At 35.4% G+C, this 25238-nt stretch overlaps 3 protein-coding genes across 25 annotated transcripts in view; 2 read left to right on the forward strand and 1 right to left on the reverse strand.

Annotated features, from left to right (window-relative positions):
* The window catches only part of LOC135163693 (uncharacterized), an 18938-nt gene extending 13516 nt beyond the window's left edge, over window positions 1-5422 (forward strand). For 15 of the 17 annotated variants that reach the window (XM_064123389.1, XM_064123376.1, XM_064123387.1 and 12 more), the window contains 5 exons: window positions 423-498; window positions 900-1121; window positions 2016-2121; window positions 2189-2417; window positions 4303-5422. In XM_064123389.1, coding sequence (XP_063979459.1) covers window positions 423-498; window positions 900-1121; window positions 2016-2121; window positions 2189-2417; window positions 4303-4443 — 774 coding nt within the window. In that variant the 3' untranslated portion in view covers window positions 4444-5422. The remainder of the gene's footprint in view (window positions 1-422; window positions 499-899; window positions 1122-2015; window positions 2122-2188; window positions 2418-4302) is intronic. The other 2 variants (XM_064123379.1, XM_064123393.1) reach the window with 2 other exon arrangements.
* Pig-s (Phosphatidylinositol glycan anchor biosynthesis class S) lies at window positions 4635-24137 on the reverse strand. The gene is made up of 9 exons (XM_064123395.1): window positions 23902-24137; window positions 23711-23821; window positions 10174-10404; window positions 9755-9949; window positions 8550-8768; window positions 8299-8487; window positions 7564-7850; window positions 7145-7494; window positions 4635-5753 (listed from the first exon to the last, which is right to left on the reverse strand). The coding sequence occupies exons 2-9, from the start codon at window positions 23754-23756 to the stop codon at window positions 5618-5620; spliced, it is 1653 nt and encodes a 550-aa protein (XP_063979465.1). The 5' UTR covers window positions 23757-23821; window positions 23902-24137; the 3' UTR covers window positions 4635-5617.
* LOC135163692 (protein I'm not dead yet) lies at window positions 11250-23180 on the forward strand. Of its 7 annotated transcripts, XM_064123369.1 has the most exons (11): window positions 11521-12116; window positions 12214-13087; window positions 18078-18154; window positions 18245-18371; window positions 19916-20181; window positions 20255-20369; window positions 20652-20710; window positions 20771-20896; window positions 21142-21471; window positions 21589-21967; window positions 22063-23180. In XM_064123369.1, the coding sequence occupies exons 3-11, from the start codon at window positions 18093-18095 to the stop codon at window positions 22324-22326; spliced, it is 1728 nt and encodes a 575-aa protein (XP_063979439.1). In that variant the 5' UTR covers window positions 11521-12116; window positions 12214-13087; window positions 18078-18092; the 3' UTR covers window positions 22327-23180. The 7 variants fall into 7 exon arrangements, with proteins under 7 accessions (XP_063979443.1, XP_063979439.1, XP_063979438.1 ...); XM_064123373.1 differs by lacking the exons at window positions 11521-12116; window positions 12214-13087 and adding an exon at window positions 11250-11497; XM_064123368.1 differs by lacking the exon at window positions 11521-12116 and having other exon boundaries at window positions 12204-13087.
* Window positions 24138-25238: the final 1101 nt, after the last annotated feature.

A 25238-nucleotide genomic window follows, 5' to 3' on the forward strand; every position in this document is an offset into this window, starting at 1 on the left:
CCTGATGCCATTTACCAGGATATTTTACACACCCTAGTTTGGGAGACTGATGGCAGGGGATTGCTTGCGTAGCTCTGATCCATGGAATCGTCACTTCCCCACGTCGCTTGCTTCCTAGTTAGACCTGTCCTTCAGCCACCTGCGGACCTGGTGGCTGAAGGACACCCTTTGCTCCTGATGGCAACGTAGTAGGGCGGTTCGCCAAGCCTTCCGACCAGTGACAAGGTCACAGTTCCCTCAGGGGGAGAATCATTCAATTTGCTAGAAAATACATCGTGGACCGTTTGATGAATATAATTTTCCGTAATTGATTCTCAAAACGCATATTTAACCGAACGAAGTAAGATTAGAATTGCGGTTTATTGCGTTATGTGTCCAAAATGAGTTTTGTTTGTCTCTGTCATTGTCTAATATGTTTTCAGGCTTGGATTGCTATGCAGTCATACACGAAGAGCAGCATGTCCGTTTCGGAGTTTCTCAATGGGAGGAATAAATCAGGTAATGTCAATAGAGCATTTGAGTAATTGTTGTCAGTTGAATGAATCTGGTCAAGATTTTTTTATAAACTCGTTACTGATATGATTTGATGTTTACAATTATTAAAACTATTTTCCATGGTTCATATATGTATATAAAAAATATGAACTAAAAGAAAACGAATATTTTGGAATTCAAAGTTTAATTATTCAAAGTATAATTCTTCTTTATAACAGGATAATTTCCTGATGTTTTACGATTTTATCTTAATTTATAAACAAATGAATCCAAATATAAGCTTTGTAGATTTATTTTTTAAGTTTTCGTTCATGTTTGACGTTATAGTAACGGCATAATTATTTTACAATTTTTTCATTGTATAACAGACATAACTATTTTGTACTTTGTTGTAATGTCTACAGAGATATATGCGAGTTTGGTGAAGACGTTAACAACCAAGGAAGATCCCATTGAGCAACGCATCAACTTCGACCAGTTCTGCACTCTCGCTAGTGAATGGAGACGACCCAAAGCCAATGGGGCAAACTGCGAAAGTGAGATACCTTCAGTATGGAGTATATTATCTAGGAAGGCGACGAAGTTCCTTTGTAGAGCTTTCGCACATCCTCTTAATCGACTCTTAGGTATTTCAATGAAAAATGCGGAGTTTCCCACTCAAATTTTACGAGCACAATTTCACAGATAGTTGAAAAAGCCTCGAATTGACAGATCAATGATTTTTTTTTCATAATCGGATTTAAAGGAATTTTGTAAACTATTTCATTGATCAACTTTGAAAAATTTTCGTTAATTAAATTAATTTCTATTGGTTTACCCAGATCATCTAAAGATATGCACTGGTTTGGAATAATTTTCTAACGATGAACCGGTGATAATTAAATGAAAATCTATTATAATCTAAACGGTAAAATTTACTTTATATCTATGGTAGATTTTACCTTGAATTTGAGGTAATTTCTACCGTAGATATAGACCGAATGGAGAAATACATACGGCCCCTTTCTTATCGTGAATATATGGTAAAATCTACCGTAGATTTAAGATAATTTTTTATGAGAATTTAAAAGAGCACATCAGGCCCCTTTTTACCATAGATATACGTGAGATTTTTTTGACATTAACGAAAAATAATTTTGGATCGTTGAAAAACCATGCCCCTTGTTTTCCACCATTTCAACAAAGTTCGTGTCAGGTGTCACGTAACCCTGACCACCGCACCCCAATCGACCGCTATTAAACCACAAAGAATAATCCTCTGAGCAGTCATTGACCTTCAAAATTAATCATATAATGTCCCTCATATTTACCGGCGCAGCAACGAAAGGGAGAAGCTAAACACTCGGGCTTTCACTGTGAGAAACTTCTCCCTCTCGTTGCTATACAATCAAATAATTGCGAAATTATCCAACAATTTTGAAGATCGTGGAGTATTACGATCGATACCATGGAGGATGACTTTGATGAAATAACAAATCAATTGTGCTCAGTTAATAATGGACTTGATATATGTTGACTAGATTGGACACATTCTCTGATTCCTGAATCAGACAAAAGAGACTTATACATTGGATTGGTCGGTAAAGATCTGCTATGGCTGGAATCATCGGCTGTGCCGTTAATAGAGTGAGTAAAATCATCGTGAGAGATTGGAAATAGGAGAGGAAAAATATTATATATATGATTAACTTAGGTCAATGGACCTGACATTGCACCGTCCAAGTATGAACGAATACACAGTGAGGCAATTACCTCAGGAATTACAGCATATGAGAAATTCCCGTGTTATTCTATTGATAATGCCTCAACACTCACGGGGCATCGCCATTGCGGCATTGGCAGCTTATTCCATTGGACTGCATGCTAAATTAGTTCTATGTATACAACTGATGCCGGAACGTTGCATAGTCTCCGGTGAACAGGTAATTATAATCTTTGAAATAGCGACGAATAGTTTATACATAGAAATGCTTCAAATTTTCACATATAATACCACAAGAGCTCAGAAATTATCGGATATTTCCCGTTAGGTTCGTTGCAAACAAATGAACGTGTCAAGTTTTCCAGTTTAAAAATCACGAGCGCGAAGTGCCAGTGATTTTTCTGGAAAACTTGACAAGCTTATTTGTTTGTAGGGAACCTTGAGGGAAATATCAGATAATTTCAAAGTTCGAGTGGTATTCGGGGGATTATTTTTTCCATCCAAATCTTGGCCGATAGAATTTCACCATGAGACATAATTTTCAACGAATTGCCATCCAATCTGCCAGATACAATTGAGGGTGACTTCATCATTTGTTTTTTTTTATATAGGCAACATAAAAAATTTCCAGTGAAATTTCCAAGAATTTCCGCTGAAATACCGTGTTGGCTATACAAAATAACGTCGAATGGTGCAATGCTATTCGCCAAGATTTGGATGGGAAAAATAATCGGAATAATTTGATTCCTTTGGCGCAACGGTTTGGCGCTGGTTACAATCTCAAACAATATCTTGATTTTAAAAATGTAAATAGCCAAATAATAGCATTTTTAGAATGCGCTAATCAAAATCTATTAAATATAAATTATTCCCTTTAATAAATTATTTTTCATAACACATTATTTTATTATATTTGAATTAATATGGATAACAAGAATTAAAACGAAATGCCGACTCCTTTAACGCTACCCTGAATGCACCACGTGGAGGTGAAGTCTGCCTCGCATCCTGCGGAGTTAGTCACCCTGTATTTTGCATTAGAATAACAATAAAAATGCAAAATACAGTATGAATGACTTCTAAGGTGTGTCGATGTCTGTGTGTGTATAGAGGTGTGTCCGGATAATTGTTAAATATGTTAGAACATCTCCATATCCATCCTAACTTGGACAATTATGATCTATTCGCATCGGGTTACAACACCTATCACAGGGTGAGGGGATAGATTCCCTGGAAGGAATCAATCCAACTTGTTTAAAAAACTCTACTCTGGTCATTTGTTTGAACAAGACCTCCAAATAACATGAACATAGAGAAGTGAGCTAGTTTGGGAGGTAATTGAGGACGGAATTGTTGTTTATCCATCACAATACATAAATCAATATTTCATGAAAACAAAGGACTCCTCGGGTTCGCTATTCGACAAACAGTGGCGAAAGAACAAACAATCCGAAAGAATAAACAAATAGTGACAAATTATTTTTCAAATTGAACTAGTTAATTAAAATTCCACTAGATGCTGCTCCGATGGTAACAAAACTGTAAAGTCGACCGTTCTCACCTGACCCGCAAAAATTTGAATTTAAATTTCATAAATCGATTTTAAAAATAATTAGATTTTTTTGCTATAACATCTCGACTTTGTACGACAGAAAATTTTATAAGCGACAAAATACTATTTTTTCCTTCGCGATTACATGTTGAAGATGGAAAAAGTGTAAGCCCCAGGCCTGGAAACTCCGATTGTTTCTAATTAATTATGAATTTTGCCTATATACATTTCAAATTGTCCCTAATGGAATTCCAATCTATCGAGTGGTATATTTTTTAGTCCTTGAATCCCTAAAACTATCTTCTTGTGAAGAGAATTTTTTAAATCTACAATGACTGAGCTAAGTAGCAGAAATTGACTTCCATGTCGTAGATTGTTTGGAAGTAACTCGGGGTTGTTCATAGAAATGTGTTGAAACTAATTAAAAATATTATTCTAATGAATCTCAATGGACAATCCAGCTCTACTGTAAGACAATACATTTAGGATAAAAAAATTGTCCACATTTACAATTACCCAGATAAACGAAAAATGTTTGTTCTTTATTTTTCAGTTGACTGAGCAAGCCGTGAAGGACTACAATCGGGGTAGAATGTACCTGTCAGACTATGCGACGCGCGAAGGTGTACCTGTATTTCAAAATATCGCTGATGCACTGCAGCACACGATACAGCTAGTTCAAAGTCCCTGCTAATGTGGACGAAAATCTCATTTCATTTACTTTCATCATTTTTTAAAAAGGAATTTTATTTTTTTACTGGTCAGATTCATTTTGACAACTAATTTATTATTGCTCGGACATATTCATTTATGAACTGCCCTTGTTTACTGCACTATTGGGATAGTCCTGTCGTGATGAGACGAGTAGCATCACGTTTTATGAAGTTTTATTCATTTTTAGTGTTTATATTTTTTAAGTTTATCTTTCCAGTAATTTTTAGATTTTACTGTATTTTACGGATAATTTAATATTGTTGCAATTTGCCACCATCACATGAAATTTTTAAATTAATCTTGTCAGATCTGGGATAATATGTAAAGACTAGCATTTTCAATTATTTAATCAGTTGGTTGGTTGGATGAATGGAACAATTGAAAGCGTTGATTCACAAAATGGTTGGAGTGTTAAAAAAGGATTTCTTTTTTATTTCTTCCAGGAAAATCTCTCTGGTTTTTTATGGAAAGACTGGAATAGGAAAATTTTATGTTAATCTTTCCTACCGTCCTTTTATAAAACTATTTTCAGGTTACAGAGTTTCAGTGTTTTTCAATGAAGTCTTTATTTTTTTCCATTGTATTGAAAATTGGAAAGATCAGGATTGTAGGGGGGAGAAAGAGAGAGATTTCTCAGGGTATAGCGGTTCTCTAAATTCTAAGTAACTTACCATCTCGTTCTTTTGTAATGACCTTTTTTATAACTAGTTGAGGATAAATTGGATACGAGTGTACATATTTTTTAGTCGTTTCTTAACACACTAATGTTAATTCATTAATTGAAATGATCCAAGGGTGTATGAGAATAAGCACGTGAAACGTTGACCAGTGCGAATGAATTTCTTGTCTCTTATTTACAAAATGAATAATATTTATGATTTTTTCTATTATTTTCCCATCAAACATTCAGGTGGAAAATATGTGCTCTCAATAAACAGATGATGGATTGAAAAAAAAAACTCGAATATTTCAATGCGTATAGACTCCAGCCACGCAGTTGGAGCATTTTTGATCATGATTTATGTTACTGTAATCTCATTACAAATTGTTTTTCTACATTCGATTTTATGTTTTCTCATTCAAATAATACATTAATAATACCACAAACACACGATATCGAAATTTCATCGAAAATATGTATTTTCGTATTTTGATTAACTGGAAACATTGGAAAAAAAATTAAAACCAGTCCGCCAGAAGTGCCCGGAGAAGTAATATCGCTTGATTTTCTTCAATGAGAGAAGTACGGGTATCATCACAGGTAGAAATAATGGAATGTAGACTGCATACCTGGAAAATTCAAAATATTTAATGCACATGCGGGGAGAAAACGTAGTAAGTGTTGCGCTCCCAAAAGGGAGAAATACAAATTCGTTCTCTGCAAAAATAAATTATCATTTATTGATCAGAGGAATAATATATAGCCCCTCATGTTTTCCGGTTGAAGGTGCACATCCTGTTTAACAACACGTTTGCAAAGGAAAGTTTGCATTTTACATTTTCCTTTCGCTCATCAGGAAACAAAAGCTACTTCTACTTCTTCCGAACACAAAGTTTACCGAATACCCATTCGCCCTGACCGATATCTACACGTCACATCCCATCATTCCTCGAGGAAAACCTCGATCATCAGGTCTCCGCTGTAGAAAGCCCTGATTATCTCCGAGCGAATCCACTTAGACACTGACACCGAAATTGAACACTTGAAAAAACCACTGACTAGCAGTGGATGGACAGAGAAACAAGTCCAATCGGTGTGCAGGAAGCTTGAGAATAAACTTACGACTCCACAGAAACTAAACATCCCCGAAGAAGGGTCCAAAAAAAGGGTCTCGATTTGCTACTTACAAGGAGTACTTTGAAAAAAAAAATATCTTTGCCAAATATCCATTTACGTCAGGGAAATATTTATTTTTTCAATCTTTCGTTTCTGATATCGAGTAATGCCCTGACAATTATGATTAGGTTTGAATTGCGTCAATTAGATTATTCTAGAACATGATCATGTTAATCATAGTTTTGAGTTAACCCCTGCGATAATTCTGAGAATTAAATAATTCATCGAAATTCTTTCTTCAAGAAAATCACGTAGAAAATACTCATCTTCTAGAGTAATATGATTATCATAATTTAAATCTAACTCAGTTCCCTTTGGTTGTTATTAGATCGAAGAAATACAATTTTCAAAAATAAATACTTTTCTAAAGTAAATGGATATTTAGGTAAAATTTTTTTTTCTCCGCGTGTCAAACCGCGTCAGCAAGATTTTGACTCATTACAAAATCCGTATAATCTTTCGCTCACTAATGAAGATAAGACAAATCCTGCCGAATTCAAGGGATAGTTTGAGCTTCTCAGGGGTCGATGACATATTCTCTGAATGCAGTAAAGTGTATATGGGAGGAATGGGGTGAAAGATGAGGCGATAAATCAAGGAATATGAATGCTCTACCAAGAATGGCTTGTCTTTTAATAATTAGTATAACCAAAATACCGTATGGAAGAGGTACACGTAACCCAATTCGTCAATGTTAAATTAAAATAAAGGCCCCTCAGCCGCAAGTGCACCTTCCAACCCAGCCGAAGGCGATCCTTTATTTACCTTCCCTAGATAGGAAACATACCATTTCCCAGTTTCCCTTTGAGAGGAAAAGAAGATAGGATTTCTGAAATTGACTTACTTTTGATCTTCAGGGAAGTACAAAAGTGCTAGTAGCGATGGGTCGGTAAAAGCGGCCTCGGCAGTAATAAATGCTTCTTTACTAAGTAGAAATCCCTGCGTCAATTGTCCTCGTTCTAACTGGTCCCCTGATTGCTGTACAAGCTCAAGTGCACTTTTTATCCTGTTAGCAACGGTATCTGTGATAACAATATTACTAATTTCTTTTAGCAATTGAGCCAAAGATTGCAAAGTAAGTTTTGCTGATGTCAACTGTTCAATGGCACGAACACGCAGAAGAGCGTCCAATTCCCATTGTCTCGGTTTCGAGTCAACGAGAGGGCTCACTTGAGCCCCTCCAATGATGTCGTTCTATAATAAAAGGTAACATTATACATTTCCTGAGTCACATAATTTTTATTACCATAAAAGTAAACTTACTGGATCGGGGATCCCCAGAAGTAGCCGCAGTTGCGTCACAAATGCTCCCATAACAGCAGCAGGGCTGACATTGGATTTAATAATCTCATTTTCTTTTGATTCTGCGCAAGCTTGAGGATCTGGATTAGATATTGCAACTGCTCCCCATCGAGGGGATAGAAATCCTTCCAAATTGTGCATAAATTTCGTTTTGTGGCCTTCTCTTGTGTAAATATGAATTGGCGCATGTTCACAAGGAGCCATGTATGTGATTAGGTTGATGCAGGGATGACGACTCACCTGAGAAGCTAATTTTAAGATTTTCGTTTTATTCTCATAATTTATTACTTCCCTGGACATTTATTAATCCTGTGTGGTCGTATGTCTGCTCTCAGACACCAATGCATACCATGTCCAAATTTAATACGTCCGCAAAGGGTTAATTAAGATAGACCTTCAAAATATCTGTCTTCGGACGTTTTTTATGTTCAAACATCATACTACACTATTTTCTTTATTCAACTATTAGGTTCTTCACAAAAACCCAAAAAATTTACTTGTTCCCAAGGTAAAACTATTTTATCTATATTTTTTTAAATCTGTGAATATATTATTACCCAAAAAAAGGCCAACGTGATGTATTCATGATCGTTTGCATCTCAATTTAGATATATTATTTAAATTTCTTGCCTAAAAAATTACTGCAGTCTAACCAGATTTTAAAAAAATTCTCATCTTAAAATTTGAATACATTACCAATTTTCTTTTCAAATGGAGTTATTAATTGAGGTAGAACATCTTCTGATAAGGCGTAATGTCGACCCAGAACACTGTTATCTGGAATTTGCTTCGGTCTGACATCAAGTGGCATCAAATACAGCCATTGGGATTTGACAGAGAAAGTTGCGATTGAAGCTACGTGATCCAAAAACGGCTCCAAATAATCTAGGAAAAAAAATTTTAGGTGTAACCGAAATTTATGTGTAACAGTCATAAGTTATTTCAACCTTTAACAAGTTTAGGGAGATCCCAGTCAACATTTAACTTCTCAGGCTCTGGGTTTATGACGGTAAGAAGAACGTCGTAGGCTGAACTGGCTGGAAATCTCCGACGATTTTCATCATCCAAACGGTATTTCGTTGGATCGGTCAATGCGTTGCGTGTTAATGCTAGAGATTCGTTCCTCAAGATCCATTGAGACAGGAGTTGGGTTAATTTGAATCCACCTATAAAAGCATTTATTGAAAGACCAAACGAAATAATAAAAATTGTTTTATTTGAATTGGTGATTAAAGAGAGTACGTTTCCTAATCGTTTAAAGTTTAAACAATGAATCATATCCGCTGCGAATTTTTATACAGAAACATTTTGTTTTATTTATTGCCATTAAATTTCTACGACTCATTATACTGATACTAATTTGATTTTATTATTGTTCGCATGGAGTGCGAGTCCGTGTGATTAATTATTTCTGTGGTGAGCTATTTCTGCAATGAGTTATGAAGGTAGGCAATTGTTGAGTGTTAAATTTTCAAGATAAATTGTTCACGGGAAGAAATTTGGGGCGAAAATTAGAGGGGGCCAAACGAGGGACGAAGGTTACTTTAATCACAAAAATTAGTCTCCTAAGTTTGATTTTAGCCACAAAACTCAATATAAAAAAAGGTTGATTGTCATTTCGCCCTCTAGAGGTTTAATTTTTATTCAAAATTTCTTTCCGAGTTCATGACATTAATCGTTCTGCTACCCTATGTTAGGTGATATGATTTCCGGGACCTGGTAACACCCTGTTTTACTGTCTTCCTGCTGTCCTTCAAGAGTGGCAAACATAAGTACAATAATTGTAATCAAGAACGAGGTTCGCAAGTACTCGTACTAACATGACTTTAATTTCACAATTCGTATATCACTGCGATTCTAATTCTTCCTTCGATATATCCTCAGAAAATATAAATAATCTACTGATATTGTCTTGTGTGGATCTGATTATGTTTTCAGCTGTTGAAACTGATTTTTCAGAAATTTACTCTAACGTGATGAGTCGTATTATTCAAAATTTACAATGAGAACACCACTAGTGGGAATCTAACAAAAGCTCATTATGAATTTTTTAATTTATTGCTGGCATGGTCACTTACTTTCAGTATTACCAAGAAGTTCCGAGGAAAATGTTAATTTATTCAAGAAAATTTAGACTAAATAGTTATCTTACTAGTATCAGAAGGGAAGAAGACACTTCGATTGGAGCCAACAAGTACTTTGTCCAAATTTGGTGCCTCCAATAATAAGATTTCTCCTTCTTTAACGTCGAAATCCCTCGCGATTTCTTCGTGATCAGATGGCGTAAATGCTGAGCTGGTGAGATCCCTTGATATCTGTTTGTTCCTAATGACTATTTTGTACAACTCTGCAAAGAAAAATAGAATCATCATTTCTGTTAATTTTATGCATAATTATTCGTCAATATTTTGAGAATTATCTGAATATTATTTACGAATATGATAATATAATTTAATGCATATTCACAAAAATGTATCTTCATTGTGAACAGTTGTTTGACACTTACATTTTCTTACCACACGTTATGTATGGATTCAATTAGTGACGTTGTGTTTTTTTCATAAAACTCACCGCAGTTTTTGAATTCCCGTGAAATTTCTTCTGCGAGTAATTCACCACGGCTCTTTGAAATCGATGCAATGGTAATTGTAGAAAGGATTTTGAGTTCCAGGTTCGATAAGTCGTCGATCCCCGAATACGGCAGAGCTACTCGAGGAACAGCTGTTGTATGCCACCAAAGAGGTATTCCAACGCCCAACAGTAATAGTGCAAAAGCAATACTGGCATAAACTCGATATTTCTCTGAAACGAAAAAATATATTATGGATTAGATAATTATTTGGAACTATCAAATAGAGAAAGTACTGGAAAACTGAAAATCAATGATTTTCAGGAAAGATAAATCATATCAATAACAACAAAATATATTTCAAAAACATGTGATTTGTTCAAATTTCAAGCGAATGTACTTTATTACTAACATTCCTAGACTCTGATCTTTGAACATGTGGCTATGCACATGTTCATCTGCTGATGAGGCTCTTAACTTTGTAAGTTCTAAAATTACTTTAATGTAAAAATGTGAAATATGAAGCTTTTGTATTGTCCTTGTAGTGGCGTCAAAGTTCATAGGGAAAAGGTCTTTGTATTATCTTCTATGTAATCATTTTTCAATTGTCCAATGAAATTTTAACTCTGCGTGGTGGGGAACAACGGAGTTTCATGAACATAACCACCACCTTACCATCTTGAGGCATCAAATAATTCGAAGAGGATTAGAACTAGAAAGAAAAAATGCGAGCTTAAGCCTTGCTAGGAATCGAGCTCGAGCCTTCCGGTATCACCTCAGGTACTCTTACTAACTAAGCTACTGGACACCACAGAAATTCACTCGCAAATTGAAGAGAAGCACCCTACAACCATCTTTAGGCATTCAATAATTCAATCAACATTCCAAACCATGAGTACACTTTTTTAATTGCGAAATTTATTTACGTTCCCCAACTAGACCTAAAGAGCTGATGTATTTTAAGATATTTAATATATTGTCGTCATAACGAGTTTGTAGTCTTCATTCGCATTTCACAACTACTGGTTTATGCGAGAGGGGAGGACTAAAATTTGGCCAGTACGGCTTCAGTACGAAATGATGAAGAAAAATACAAGTGGTGAAGCTGCTTTTTCCAATAGAAAGTTGAACACACATACACTAGTGGAGATGTGATTGAAGCCTGTGGGGTCGAGCTATTTTTGGAGGGAAGAGATACTTTTACAGTCGTACCTTCTTATAGCGAACGGTGACATTAATTTTAAATAATAATGGTAATAATAATGTCTGTTATTATCTTGTAATGTAACAGAACTGGGGAATGTGGCTGTGAGTCGTCCGACAAAGGTGAGGCACAAACTCGAAGAAGAAATTTCATTCGGGAATTTCATTCACGAAACTCAGAATAGCAGTTCAGACATCCTCTCCAAATAAGAATTTTCGTAAACTATGATCTCATTGAATTCGAGAAGGCATTGCTGACATCTAAAAAAGGTTTCAAGAGTAAATCACATGGAAAGTTAATCCAATTTATCGAACGACTAAATATATTTAATTACTACGAAAATGATCGAGAATATTTCAGGTAGGGTGCTAAGGAAAAGCCCCAGATAACCTGAAAAATGAAGAATATATTGTGTCATGAATGGATGACAAATAGAGGAGGATCTTTTTGTTGGGTTTTCTTGGACAGGAAGATCTTATTCGGTCATATAAATCAACTTGTATTCCCACTGTTGAGGCTATGGTGATAATAGAATGACACATCAAATTCCAGACAAGGAACTGTAATAAGTTATTTAAATGACACTCAGCTGCTGCTATGGGTTTATAGATTGACGATCAGGGGACAAAGGAAATGACGAAAACAATTTCAAGAGTTGGAATTAAAAACGAGTTATATGGGAGGAAAAGATTATTTCAGTCTTACGGTGTGGAGAACTTTAATTCCAGGAAAGCAAATCAAGTAGGAACACTATCACAAATTTCAATAGACTTGCTTATGTAATCATAATTTAATTCGAACTAATTCCAACTAATATTATTCCTTTGATTGTATCTAGCTGTGCCTGAATGCTGAAGCACTAGCCCCTGTTGTCCCCGGAGATCCTCCAGGAATCTCAAAGTAGAGACCCTCCTCAGAAATTTCAGGAAAATCTTCAAATTGAATCCTTTAGTCTGGATTGAATGGCTTATAACATTTACTAACAAAAATATTGTTTGTGTTACAGAAGTTTATCAACTATATTCATCGGTTATTCATTAGATTCCATAATACCTACAATTGACGACAGAAAATTTTTGTATCTGCGTACATATTGACACACACACATATACGCTCCATTTCCCAGGCGTAGGAGCAAAGTCTAACACTTTTTGAACTTTTTAGATTTGATTTGGGTGTTATATCATGAACGATTCTATAACGAAATTTGAAGAACTTTGAAGATTCAGTTTGGTTTAACAGTTTGGATTTTTTAGGGTTCCAACTTCGGAGAATTTAGTGCATCTATATTTTATGGAGGCACCACGAGCTTTGTTAGTTTTTAAAAAGCTTTTTTTCCCTCACCATCTTCATTATTCTTGACGCGAGACATCAATATACGATGGTGGGCTTGTCGTGGGGACTAGAGAAGGGGTCCAAGAACAGAAGTCGAACCGACTGACGGTTCCCCAGTATTTGATCAGAAGTGCTCGACGTTTGGTCTCTTTTGTTTCCCTCTCATTAAACACGTCTCTATTTGCTCACAAATATTTTTAAATTTGAAAAGTAGACCATTTCGAAAAATTGTAAGCCTTCCAAAAAGTGTTGTTCAAATTAATACATTATTCTGTGATTTATAAATTTATTCTAATTGGAAAAATTTAACTGCAGTTTACGATAATAATAAATTTAATTATCTTTTGATAAATTGAACTATAAGGACGAAACTTCAGGTAGGTCATTGTAATAATTATTGAAAGAACAATTAAATGAAATTTTCTTTTAACTTTGTCAAATAATGAAAGCTCTGGATTAAGTGAATAAGATATTGCACTTAGAGAAAATGTTTTATAAGAAATTTTACGGTAACAATTCGTCGACGTCTAGAAAATGTTTTTCGTTTTTAATGCAAACATTGCCTTTCTGAGTTATATGAAATGAATGGACAGATTGATGAACATTGGGCCCATTTTCGTTACTCCTTTCAAGTTTTTGAATTGATAGTGTAGAGGCTGATGAAGTCGCTGAGTCAAGTTTTTTAGGAAACCAACTGATTTGGCAACATCTTTTAAAATAGGATTGAATAAAAACAATCCACGTTTAAAGATATTGAAAAATAAATATTGAACTCCTCATTTTGGTGAGGTCGTTGATTCCACTTTGAATAAGTCACTGCACTCATCACAACACATCCAATTACATCATATATTTATTTAGATGCTACTTCCTCTAGTGGTTCTGATGACGCCATAGTTTTTAAGTAACGAGAGCGGTGAATTGGATATATAGTTCAGAGAAACAACGATACTGATCATAAATGGTACTCACGAGAGTTGTTCATGTAGTCCCACCAGTTGGCGAATGAATTGAAACAATGAATGCAAAAAAAAATTATATTAAATTATACTGAAAGCTCTCAAGATCTACATTGAAAAAATGGTTATTGAAAATTTAGAAATTATTAATTTTTTTGTTTCGCTCTTTTATGGGTCACAAATGGAACAAACCATTTATAAAAACATGTCACTTGTTACGAAAAGTTATAAATCTAGAGAGCTGATTAAATAATTGAAGAATCCGCGTTCCTTCCATCGACATTCAATAATGAGTTTGTTCAAAGGATTCTCAGTTTATTTAAATTTATGTACCTTACCCTGAAGATTTCACTCAAAAAATGTCCCACAAATGAATCTAATGGTATAAACGATGGAGGAACTTTTATATCCCCAGACTCTTTTATCGTATATTGTTTATAAAAAGTTACATTGCAAAGCTTCGATTGTTCGTGGAATGCGGCATAAAAAACCAGTAATGTAAACAATTCTATACTTTTTCAGCTCCAAAAATACAGAATTCGATCAATATTCCTATCGCTACAAGATGATGTCATGATTTACATTAGATATTGCATCAATTATTTTCAAATATAAAATCTGAAAACTCTGGCCCCAAGAAAAAAGAATATAAGGTACGAGTGTTATTCAAAAAATTGATCACTAACATTCGGGAAAAGAGGATAAGAAACATTTTATCGCATTTTATTTTTGTTATGATCTCAGGAACTTCGATTTTAGTATCTGATTTCAATAAAGTCCAATAAATAAATTCAGTAAACCACTAAAGTTTAGAAACTCAAGATTTCCCCGCGTGAAAAAATTCTTGGGACATAACAGTCGGCGCAGAGATTTCAGTCTTCAGCTTACAAATCCAATAGTATTGAATAAAAAAAAAAATTTTAATCATTGAAGGGGTTAAGTGAAAGAATCCGGGACCAAGGCGACAAAAATAGTTAGCGTCACATCTGACCATCGCATAACCGCCATTCAGTCAATTTCATCTGATTCTCGAATGATTTACTTATTTGATTGAGGGTGAATTAGTGGGAAAGCCTTCACTACGGTGCCTAGTGAAGCAAACCTTATCGATAAAAGAAAGAGACCATCAGAATCGACGCCGAGCCACGGAACATCCACTTAATATTTCGGTAAATGTAGGACGCCATGAACTCTGCCCGTAAATATGCTAATGCTCCTTGACAATGTTCATTCGCTCAGCCTAGTTCTACTCATTAGAGAAGAATGAGCTAAAATACAGAATCTGTGATGAGTGATAAAGACAAAGATCCGATATCTCTGGAAGCGAAGGTTTGAGACCGTTCCAACCGGTGGAAACGTCTCCCCATTTTTCCCCGATACTGTCGTATGGATAGACGCAAAGTGGGTCGTCTGTAACCACTGAATCTCGCAGGTCATGACGGGGCAGGGGTAGTTCCGTTCTTATCTTCAAGACCGATGCGTTGCTGACTCAAGGGTCTGCGACTGAGATCAAGCCGAAGGCACAGTCCAACACCTCATCATGGACTGTGCGATGTGTGCAACCACAACGAGAAGGGCATTTGGTAAATTGTCTATTGGTACACTGGGAAAAAATTATCGTACCCGCACATAAATTTTGGATCAAAATTAAACCTCTAGAGGGCGAAACGTGGGACGAAATGACAATCAACCGCTTTTTAGGTCAAGTTTCGTTGGACAAATTAGCCTTGGGAGACTAATTTTTGTGATAAAACTAACCTTCGTTCCTCGTTTCGCCCCCCTGGAGGTCTAATTTTCACCTAAAGTTTATTTCCATGCAGATTTAACGAAATATATTTCCATGGAAATATATTTATAGATTTTATTGGATAAATGCTCTTCGTATCAAAACAGAATTCTATTATTTCAACGTTTTAGTTCTTCATTCTCACACTGAGCTTCCAATAGAGCGTACGCTGGGAAAAAGTCTGAGTGATTTTAGTGTATACGTCGAGGAAGTTTGCTTCATTGGACAGTCCTCGAAAATTATACCACGTCCTGGCTCTAATCTCCTGCAAGAATTGTCACAACCGTTGGATGAATTTTTCAAGGACCTGCCGAACACATTATCGAGCTACATCTACTCAAATTGTGTTGCATCATTGTTGCTCCGGAAATTATTTCAAACGGATATGTCCTTTGTTATTATCCACTGATAATTGAAAGTCAGAAAGTGAAACGTTAAGATATTACGTGCGATAATTATGGGACTTGCCAGTGAAAATCAGGTTCAGCATCACTATTTGTATACATGATACTAATTTTCAACTGATGTTCAATAATGTTGGAATATTTGAGTACAGTTCTTTCATTGTCCTACAAAAATCACTCGACACTTCTTTTACTTTCTGGGAAACAGCTCTACTAATGGACTAATTTACCATCGGTTGTACTCCGCTTTCGAGACGGTTTAATCCTAAAGATATGCTGAAATTTCAACAACGGACTGTGTTCCTTTGAGTCATAAAACTGTTTTTCTTTTCCCTGAGAGAGTTTTCCCTTTGATATAGTTTTTAGTCTCTGGACAATGGTCCTCTAGCTAAGACGTGCCTTCCTCGTGCTAATAAAGAATATTCTATAAAGTATTTTCACTGTGTCTCTTAAATAATTTGTTCACTTACACCCAAATTCCAATAAATAATTATACACCATGGTATTCTCATTCTGGGACAACATGTAAGTCAGATCCTCTTCATTAGGTCGTCCTTTTTAATGCATTTGTCCCATACCATTGATCAGCGATGATTTAGAGTATATAAATCGAATATTCCGTAAGAGTATGAGAGAATTAGTGGACTTGTTGAAGACTGAAGGAATTGAAAGTCTCCATCATCTTTTGTGTACAAGATGCCAATTTTCGGGTGACCTTCTCAAATTATGCACTTCGATACACAAAAATTATAGGACATTGGCATCAGTTTAGATTCAATGACAAAGAAAATAAAATTGGTAGGCATAATATGTATAATAAATATGTGTGACAATTAGAATTATTTTTTACAGTGTAGGAATGGAGCATTCCGTTGAAAATGGGTCATTATTCCACTAAAAATATCTTATTCCCTGGGAGTCCATTGATATCGCCTACAGTAAGCTTTCAGATCAACGAAAAGTGATACATTTAAATAGCTATTAAAATTCGATGAAATATTCAGGGGATACGAATCCATAGACGACAGATTCGAACGCTCATTTAATCAAATCACGAAGTTCATGTTTGGAACCCTCAGAATCAACGATTCAAGAATACAGTTTAATCATGCAATCCTCTACAAGAGCCGACATATTTGGTTACATCAATGAATTATTCCGTTGGCACAACAGAACAGGACTGAGTGGTCGAGTCAAAAAATCATCGTTCCATTTTATCAAATTTCTCTCTCAGTGTTTCGAGTTGATTTGAGAAAAACTCTACAAGTCCCCCGACAATTCTGGTTTCCATTTATTTCGGTTGTCATCTAGTCACATCTCATGTTCACTTTGTTTTGACCTTGATACTGTTCTCCGATTCGAACATGTGGAATAGCCGTGTTGAAGTTTGCGACGTATTTCGGTTCATGTGGTTGAAGGTTAGAGGGTCGGGTATCAGGAACAGGAGATCGGTGATCCTAGTTAAATCCGTCACAAGCTTGATCGTCAAAAAAAGTGATGAGGACTCCACAAATCCATTTTTACTCTTCCAGAGTTTATAAACGTGCTACGTTCGATTAAGAGATCTCGTTGAATAGTGCCTGGGGCTAACCACATACAATTTTCTTCCATCGCGACTCGTTTAACTGAAAATTGAGCGTACAGATTCTTCTACATCCCTATGGATGAACACAATGATAGTGAATATATGCCAAGGTCTGCGTATAAGCGACAAATGTAGTCTTTGTGTTCCACTGAATGTCAAACTAAAATCATTTGCGAAGTACAACTGTTATATGCTGATGGTTGAACTTGCTGCAATGGTTCCTATCCAACAATCGTATGTACTGGATTGTCATAGTTCATAACTACTAGGCTGACCCACGAACATGACATTCCAAAAATGAGTGAGTTCATTAGAAAAAAAAGAGTATTACATCCAACCTCTACGAGACGTGTTATATTCCATAAGAAATTGACGTTCTCTGCGCTGTCTGATAATGGACGTGAAAATTTTGGAAAAAAATCACTTCTATCCAGCGATTTTTTTCTCATTCTCTCCCACAATTAGAATTTTGAGATCTTTTTGAATTATTACGTGGGCCCCGTAATAACTACGCATCCAAAAATTTCGATTTTTGATGTAATTCGATTTATGGTCGACCGATCAGTAAAATAAATTCCAAAAATAGCACCAAGTCATTGATAATTATTCAGGAACATTTTTTTTTTGTTCCAGTAATCTGCAGATAACATGTCTAACACAATGGCGACCAAAGAAGACTTTAGCATTACAATGGATGAAGATAGTAAAGCGTGAGTCGATATAAAGCCATTTTCTTATTAGATAACATTATTGGAAAATTATGAAATTTTGTGGATAATAAGGTTCCATGTGTCTTCTAGGTCGCTGCCAAAAGATGTGAATTATTTAGTTCTTCTGGGTAGATTTGTGTGCATTTATTGGAGGACTCTTATATTATTATTGTGGCCGATTGCACTTCTTCCTTTGGTCATTGTAAATAACGGAGAGGTAAGGACCATTTATTTGCCTCAATGTACGCAAACTAGAGAATATAAATTATAGAAAAAATATGATTGTCATCTAATTTTCAAATCGAATACTTTCTCGTCTGCTTCAATAGGAATTTCGCAATTACCAAAATTCTATAACAATGTGTGTACTTTTTTTAAATCATTTATGTGATTATGAAGCTATTCAGAACACTCGATTGATGTTTTTGGAGCCAACTAGGTAGTACAGCCGATGTAATCACAACATTTGTTTCATTTTTTGCATTCAATGATTCTCCTGAGGAACTTATATGCCATCAATTCCAACCTCTCTTCGCTAATCGAAATTATCTTCTCCTTATTGACGGTCTCTCCCGTTTCAGTGGAAGGTTCTCTCAATTAGAAACTTCGATACATAAATGATGTGTAATTTTTCCAATTTCTTATAATGTTTTGAAATCTTATGATTTGATTGTGATGTAATCGAAAAACTTTCAAGACTGTTGAGAAAATTGAAAAGATTTATTAATTTTTACAAAATCATGTTTTCCTTCGTCATTTTAACCAATCAGTGTTATCACGATGTCGATGTGTTATCACGATGTCTTATCACAATGTTCTCCCTTTATTTTAAAATGATGCACTTGTTCTTCAGATCGTAATGAATGTTGAGATTAATGAAAAACAGTCACACGATTCATTAGCTGTTCACTTTAAACATTTCAATATGTGGTTCTATAATCTAGCACTTTGACAGTGCAAAACTATAAATTCATTAATTCAGATAAATTTTGCATTCATAATTAGTTTCATACTGTTCTTCAAGGATCACATAAACTTAGAAATTTGATAAATATTTAAAATTTAAAGAATTAACATTGAATTAAATGAATTAAACATTGTGGGAAATTCCTGAAAAATCAGAAGAACCCCTCAAAAATCATTTAAATAAATTTTCTTTCCATTTTCTCATTTCGATCAAAATGTAATGTTAGGAGTCAAGAAATACCTTCGTGTCTGTTTTGTTAAGGAAATTCCAGAGCCATACATTCTTTTCCTACAGATTATTAAAAATTGTTTAAATATTTCCGATAAACCAACGTTATGAAAATTCCACACCAATACATAATTTTCCTACTGATTGTCAAAAATCGTTTAAGTATTTTAGATAAAGCAAAAATAGTTTCTTCAAACTTCGCAAAGGGGGGGAACTAGGGGAAGTGATAGTTGGGAGGAAGGTATATCATCTGACGTACGCCGGTGATATAGTGTTGCTTTCAGATTCGAAGGGTGAATTAGGCTAATGATGGGGATGTTCGAGGTAAAAGAAAAAGATCTAGTGGTGAATGTGACGAAGACGAACATGATGGCGTTCAGGAAATGGAAGGGTAAGAGAGAAGATAATAACCACATATCTCCTCTCTGTGTTAGTCCATGAATATGGTTGAAATCTAACTTCTCCAGCCTAATATACTACCCCTGACAATATTCCAAATACGTTGGCTTCGTAAAATATGTAATGAGATGTTGTATCGTAACGATATTTGATGTTCATTATTCCAGATGTACAGATGTTTATATGTTGTCATCCTGATGGCTATGTTTTGGGTAACAGAAGTTCTCCCATTACCAATCACCGGCATGATTCCAATGGTGTTGTACCCATTAATGGGCATCCTAAGCACATCAAAAACTGCAGATTGTTATATGAATGACACAACCATGATGTTCCTCGGCAGTCTTGTTATCGCAGTTGTTATCGAAAATTCTGGGCTTCACATGCGGGTGGCACTATTAATTATCAAAACTATAGGCTGTAGTCATAGAAAGTATGTTTGCTCTTTTGATAAGCAATTAAATGCGTTGTAGCTTACAAATTGAGTAATAATTTTAATTTTTCAGATTAAGCTTGGGACTTTTCTGTGTAACGATGTTCATCTCAATGTGGATATCAAATACAGCTGCCACCGCTATGATGATTCCCATCATGGAGACAGTTTTAGTTGAACTTGAGACGGTAAATTATCATATCAGTTATAATCATAGATATTATTATGAGAATACGATTTCGTGAGAAAATTTCAGTCGCACATTTCAATTCTTATATTAAAGAAAATTTCCTTCTGTCATGAGGAGAATTTTCATTGGGTTGACTGCACAAACTCTAATTTTCAATTACGAATAAAAATAATATAATATTATTGTTATATTAATTCACCATCTGCAGTTCATTAACTGCTATCACATTGACTTGATACACTTATTAATTTTTTATGGTTCCACTTGTACGAATGATTAGCAAGGGCTCGGTAACATGTTCGAGGAGGACGACGCTCTGGAAGAAGAGGGCGTAGAGAGGTAAGCGATGAGCAAAAAGGAACTGCCAAAGATATTAATAAGTATTCATGTTATTTTCAGAACGAAACGACCAACGCATACAACCATGGTTTATTATTTGTCAGCTGCTTATGCTTCTAGCATTGGTGGGATAGGTACACTCGTTGGGAGTGGGACAAACTTAACCCTTAAAGGAATTTATGAGGAGTAAGTGGCTTTTTATATTTTGTCGTGGAATGAATCCACCGAAAGTCAGTGGCTGTCATCAGCTATTTGTTCCTCGGATATCGAGATCGGGTCATTGATTCAGATTTGTCATTCTCATCTGTTTTCATTTGTTGTTCATATTTTTTGTAATTCATCACCGATCTCATCGAATGAATCTATATTAATGTAATGTAGTTGATCAATTCATCTTCAGTTTCAAAGGATGGATTATTTTTCTCTCACAGGCGTTTTAACAAGAGCCCAGGAATAAATTTCGCTTCCTGGATGTTGTATGCAGTGCCAGCAATGGTTATAATGGGTTTTATTACATGGCTGTGGCTGCAAATAATGTACATGGGACTCTTCAGACCCAGAAGTAAAGATGCAATGGCCATAAACATAGGGGTTCAAGGTGAAAAAGTTGCAGCCTCAGTTATTGATAGGCGATACAAGGAATTAGGACCAATAACGTGGTGCGAATCAATTGTGGGTTTTCTATTCCTCGCTGTTCTACTCTTGTGGTTTTTTAGAGAGCCGGGATTTATGAGAGGATGGGCATCTTACATAACAAATCTGTAAGGAATTTCATCCGCTGTATCCAAATATTTTCCATATCATTATTGGTTTCATACTTGTGAAAGAGATGAAGGGCCTTTCGCTAAATTGACTAATATTCTTGTTCTATATTTTAGACCAATTAAAGACTCAACAGCTGCTATCGGCTTCACAATTCTTCTCTTCATCATTCCTTCAAAATTGGACTTTTTACACGCTTTTGACAAAGATCCCAGTAAACGGCCTACAAAACCATCACCTGCTCTAGTGACATGGAAAACAATACACGAAAAAATGCATTGGAGCCTCTTGTTCGTTCTTGGTGGTGGTTTTGCTATTGCCAGTGGAAGTACCGACTCTGGATTATCAACGACACTCGGTGAATCCCTTTCCGGGCTGAAAGGATTGAATGAAATTGTAATACTTTTGATTGTTTGTACTTTCGCTGAAATGGTAACGGAACTCACAGCTAATGTCGCAGTAGCAAACATCATTTTACCAGTATTGGCCGAGATGGTGACTATTGATTATGCCATTTTTAATTAATCCTATGTATAGTTCTTTCAGCCCAATTGGATACATAAACTGCCATTTCTTGTTTATGATTACAGTGTGTCGCCATTCGAATTCATCCATTGAAATTAATGCTACCAGCCGCTCTCTGCTGTTCATTCTCATTTCATCTTCCTGTTGGAACGCCACCAAATGCCATCGCCAGTGCGGCAGGTCACATAAAAACGAAAGACTTTATCATCGCTGGCATCGGACCCAGCCTTGCCACTCTTATCATTACTGTTTTGTCGTTTAGCACCTGGGGAGCCCATGTATTTCATCTTCATGAATTTCCGAACTGGGCAGAGTCAAAATCGCAATAATATTTAAATTAAATTTTCATCATTAGAAGTTGACGTATGTGCACATATCTGTATATCTATTATTTGGTAAAATTGTATTTTTATCAATCAAAAACATTCCTTCCACGTGATTATTCGTATAAGTTATGGATATTAATCTCTGAAACATAATTCAACGTTTTCTTTCACGTTTCGAGCGGTGGGTCATTCGTTACCCCACAACTACCAATCAGCCCGGAGGCGATGGAGAGGGTAACTGGGCTAATTCGATAAGGTCTCTAGAATTGTCCAGCTGTGAGCCCGAATGTCGGCAATTCGTTTTTCCTGGAAAACTATTCGACCGATCAAGCTGTTCTTGTACACACAGATAGCCCTCATCATTGAGACTCATAAACTGTGAAGAGTTGAGTTTTTTTTTGAGTTTCTTAGTCAATTTTCTAAAAGTTGATTTCGGAAAAGCGGCAGACAGAGTAGGGAGGAGGGAGGGGTATATCCAGACATGACCTTCACACATTGTTTCAGATAATTCTTTATAATTTTCAATGAGAGATGAAGAATGTGAAAAATAACAGAGCACAATGCTTCCATTCGAAAGTAAAAAATGTGTTGGAATATAGCCTCAGTCTCCTGAGAATTGATTTTATGAGTCTATGGTTTCAAAAATTTATCAATATAGAGAGAGATCTTGGGACTAGACATAAACATAAACCATGAGGTCATGTGGCAAAGGAACTGGGGATCCTTTGTCACATTATGACGATTTTTCTTTTGGTCTTGTTGACCACTTTCAGCTTTCAGTCTGCTGTGGCAGGTCGTGTAGCACAGACATTTCTTCCTCGTGTCATTTTCAATAAACGTAAATTAAAAATATTAAATCTACTGCGTTAAAAAGTTATTTTTCTGTCCCCCATATTCTATTAAAAGGTTTGTCGAGTCGTTAAGGATCATAAAAAATGGTCTCATAAACTTCGTCAATGAGAAGATGAGGTACGGTATGAAGACTAATTTTGAAAGATTATTCAGGTTTTTGGAATGTGTCATAAATCGTTTGAAATCCCTCGATCGCTTGAACCTCCACTGAGATATTTGGAGAAATTAGGGAAAAATCGTTCATTAAAACATGAAATATTGAAACGATCACAGTTTCTTTAATTACTATTATTTTTCAATTTTCTTTTCACACTTTTTGATTGGTCGCACGACGTTGGAGAAAATTCTCAGCATCAATTTCTTTAACCAACTGATTTGACAAAAACTTGTACCAACCCATCACCAAATCTTCATTGGATTTCATGATGAATGAGAGTTTGTCATTACAGATAGAATATTGATTCAGACATTGGTTTCAATATGATCACAAGAACGATAGATTGTCGAATGTTAGGTATTTTTAATTCACACTCACCATCAACAGGATCATCGCTGGGAATTATCTCAACATTATCGGCCATATCTGAATGATCTTGAAGTTTCACAGTTCTACCCTGTGTTTTCTGGTGATCACCACTCAAATTGTCTACAAAATAATCCTAATTATTATTAGTCAGTCAAAGGTGACTAACAAGTCACGACATTCCGATGAGTATAACCTGTCACCTATTCATCACTTCTCCGGCATTCATTGAAAACAAATTCCTTTAACAATGTTTCTCAATCATTGAGGAGTTTACACCACCAACTGATTCACATTAATTTTCTTATTGAAGCTTGCAACCACTCACCACTTTATTATAAAAAAAGTAATGAAATAGACATCTAAAATAATTTAAATTTACTAAATCACCACACAAAATATTATTCTCTGGTGGAGCAGGGGGTGGAGTAGAGAGAAGTTAGTCACAGACTACCGCAAAATTTCGTAGCGATGGCGCATGTACTAAATTAGAAGAAGTCACGAGGACGAGACCGTCGATAATGACGTAGAGTGTTGATACCAAAGAGGATTTACCTCCAGTCAATCCTCAAATTGATTGGAGATTAATCCTTATTGGTTGATACACTGAGAAAAAAAATTATTTTTGTCACATCTCCATTTACTTCAGGGAAACATTTATTTTTTCCATCTTTTATTTCTGAAATCGAATAATGTCCTGACAATTCTGATTAGGTTCAAATTACGTCAATTATATTATTCTAAAACATGATCATGTTAATTATAATTTTGAATGAACTTGTGCAGTAATTATGAGCATTAAAGAATTCTTCGGAATTCTTCTCTCTAGAAAATCAGAAATTCAGAAAAACTAACTAATTATTATCAGAGTTCATTCAGGGTCACGTCGAAAATCCTCATTTTCTAGAGTAACATTATTATCGTAATTTAAACCTAATTCAGTCCCCCCTGGCAGTAATCACATCAGAGAAATACGATTTCCAAAAAATAAATACCCCTCTCAACTAAATGGATATTCGGTAAAAATAATTTTTTATCTCCCTCTATAGAAAGTATAGAGGGGATAGGAAATCTCCCCTTTATCGCTGATAAGAATTAACTTGATGTTACGAAGTTTGACAGTGACCCTAAAATGAAAAAATACAGGCCACATCCCTTACTTTTCCTTCAATAATTTTTCTCATCATACATTATTTTCCAAAAATTTCTAGCCCAACCCATCTACACAAAAGTTTTTTTAGCCCTTGTTGAAAAGGGTCTTGTTATTTTATCAACAAAAAGTGGTAATTTCTACAAGAACAGTATCAGACCTAGGATGGAAAAGGTGAATCTGACGAATACCGATTCGTAGTCGGGGTCGAAGGCGAGGATTATAAAGCACATGAGTTGCAATCAACTTTTGGCCGCTGCTATCAAAAAGGATTATCAGCTTTCGTGGTTTAGGGTGCCATTTTATGCCATTGTGGTCGACAACGCTTTTGTAACAAAGTAAACCGAGGTTAGAAACCCGTTTTATCGACCGCAAGGGCATAAATAATTT

This window comes from Diachasmimorpha longicaudata, chromosome 6 (genome assembly GCF_034640455.1).
Source record: "Diachasmimorpha longicaudata isolate KC_UGA_2023 chromosome 6, iyDiaLong2, whole genome shotgun sequence".
Taxonomy (NCBI): Eukaryota; Metazoa; Arthropoda; class Insecta; order Hymenoptera; family Braconidae; genus Diachasmimorpha; species Diachasmimorpha longicaudata.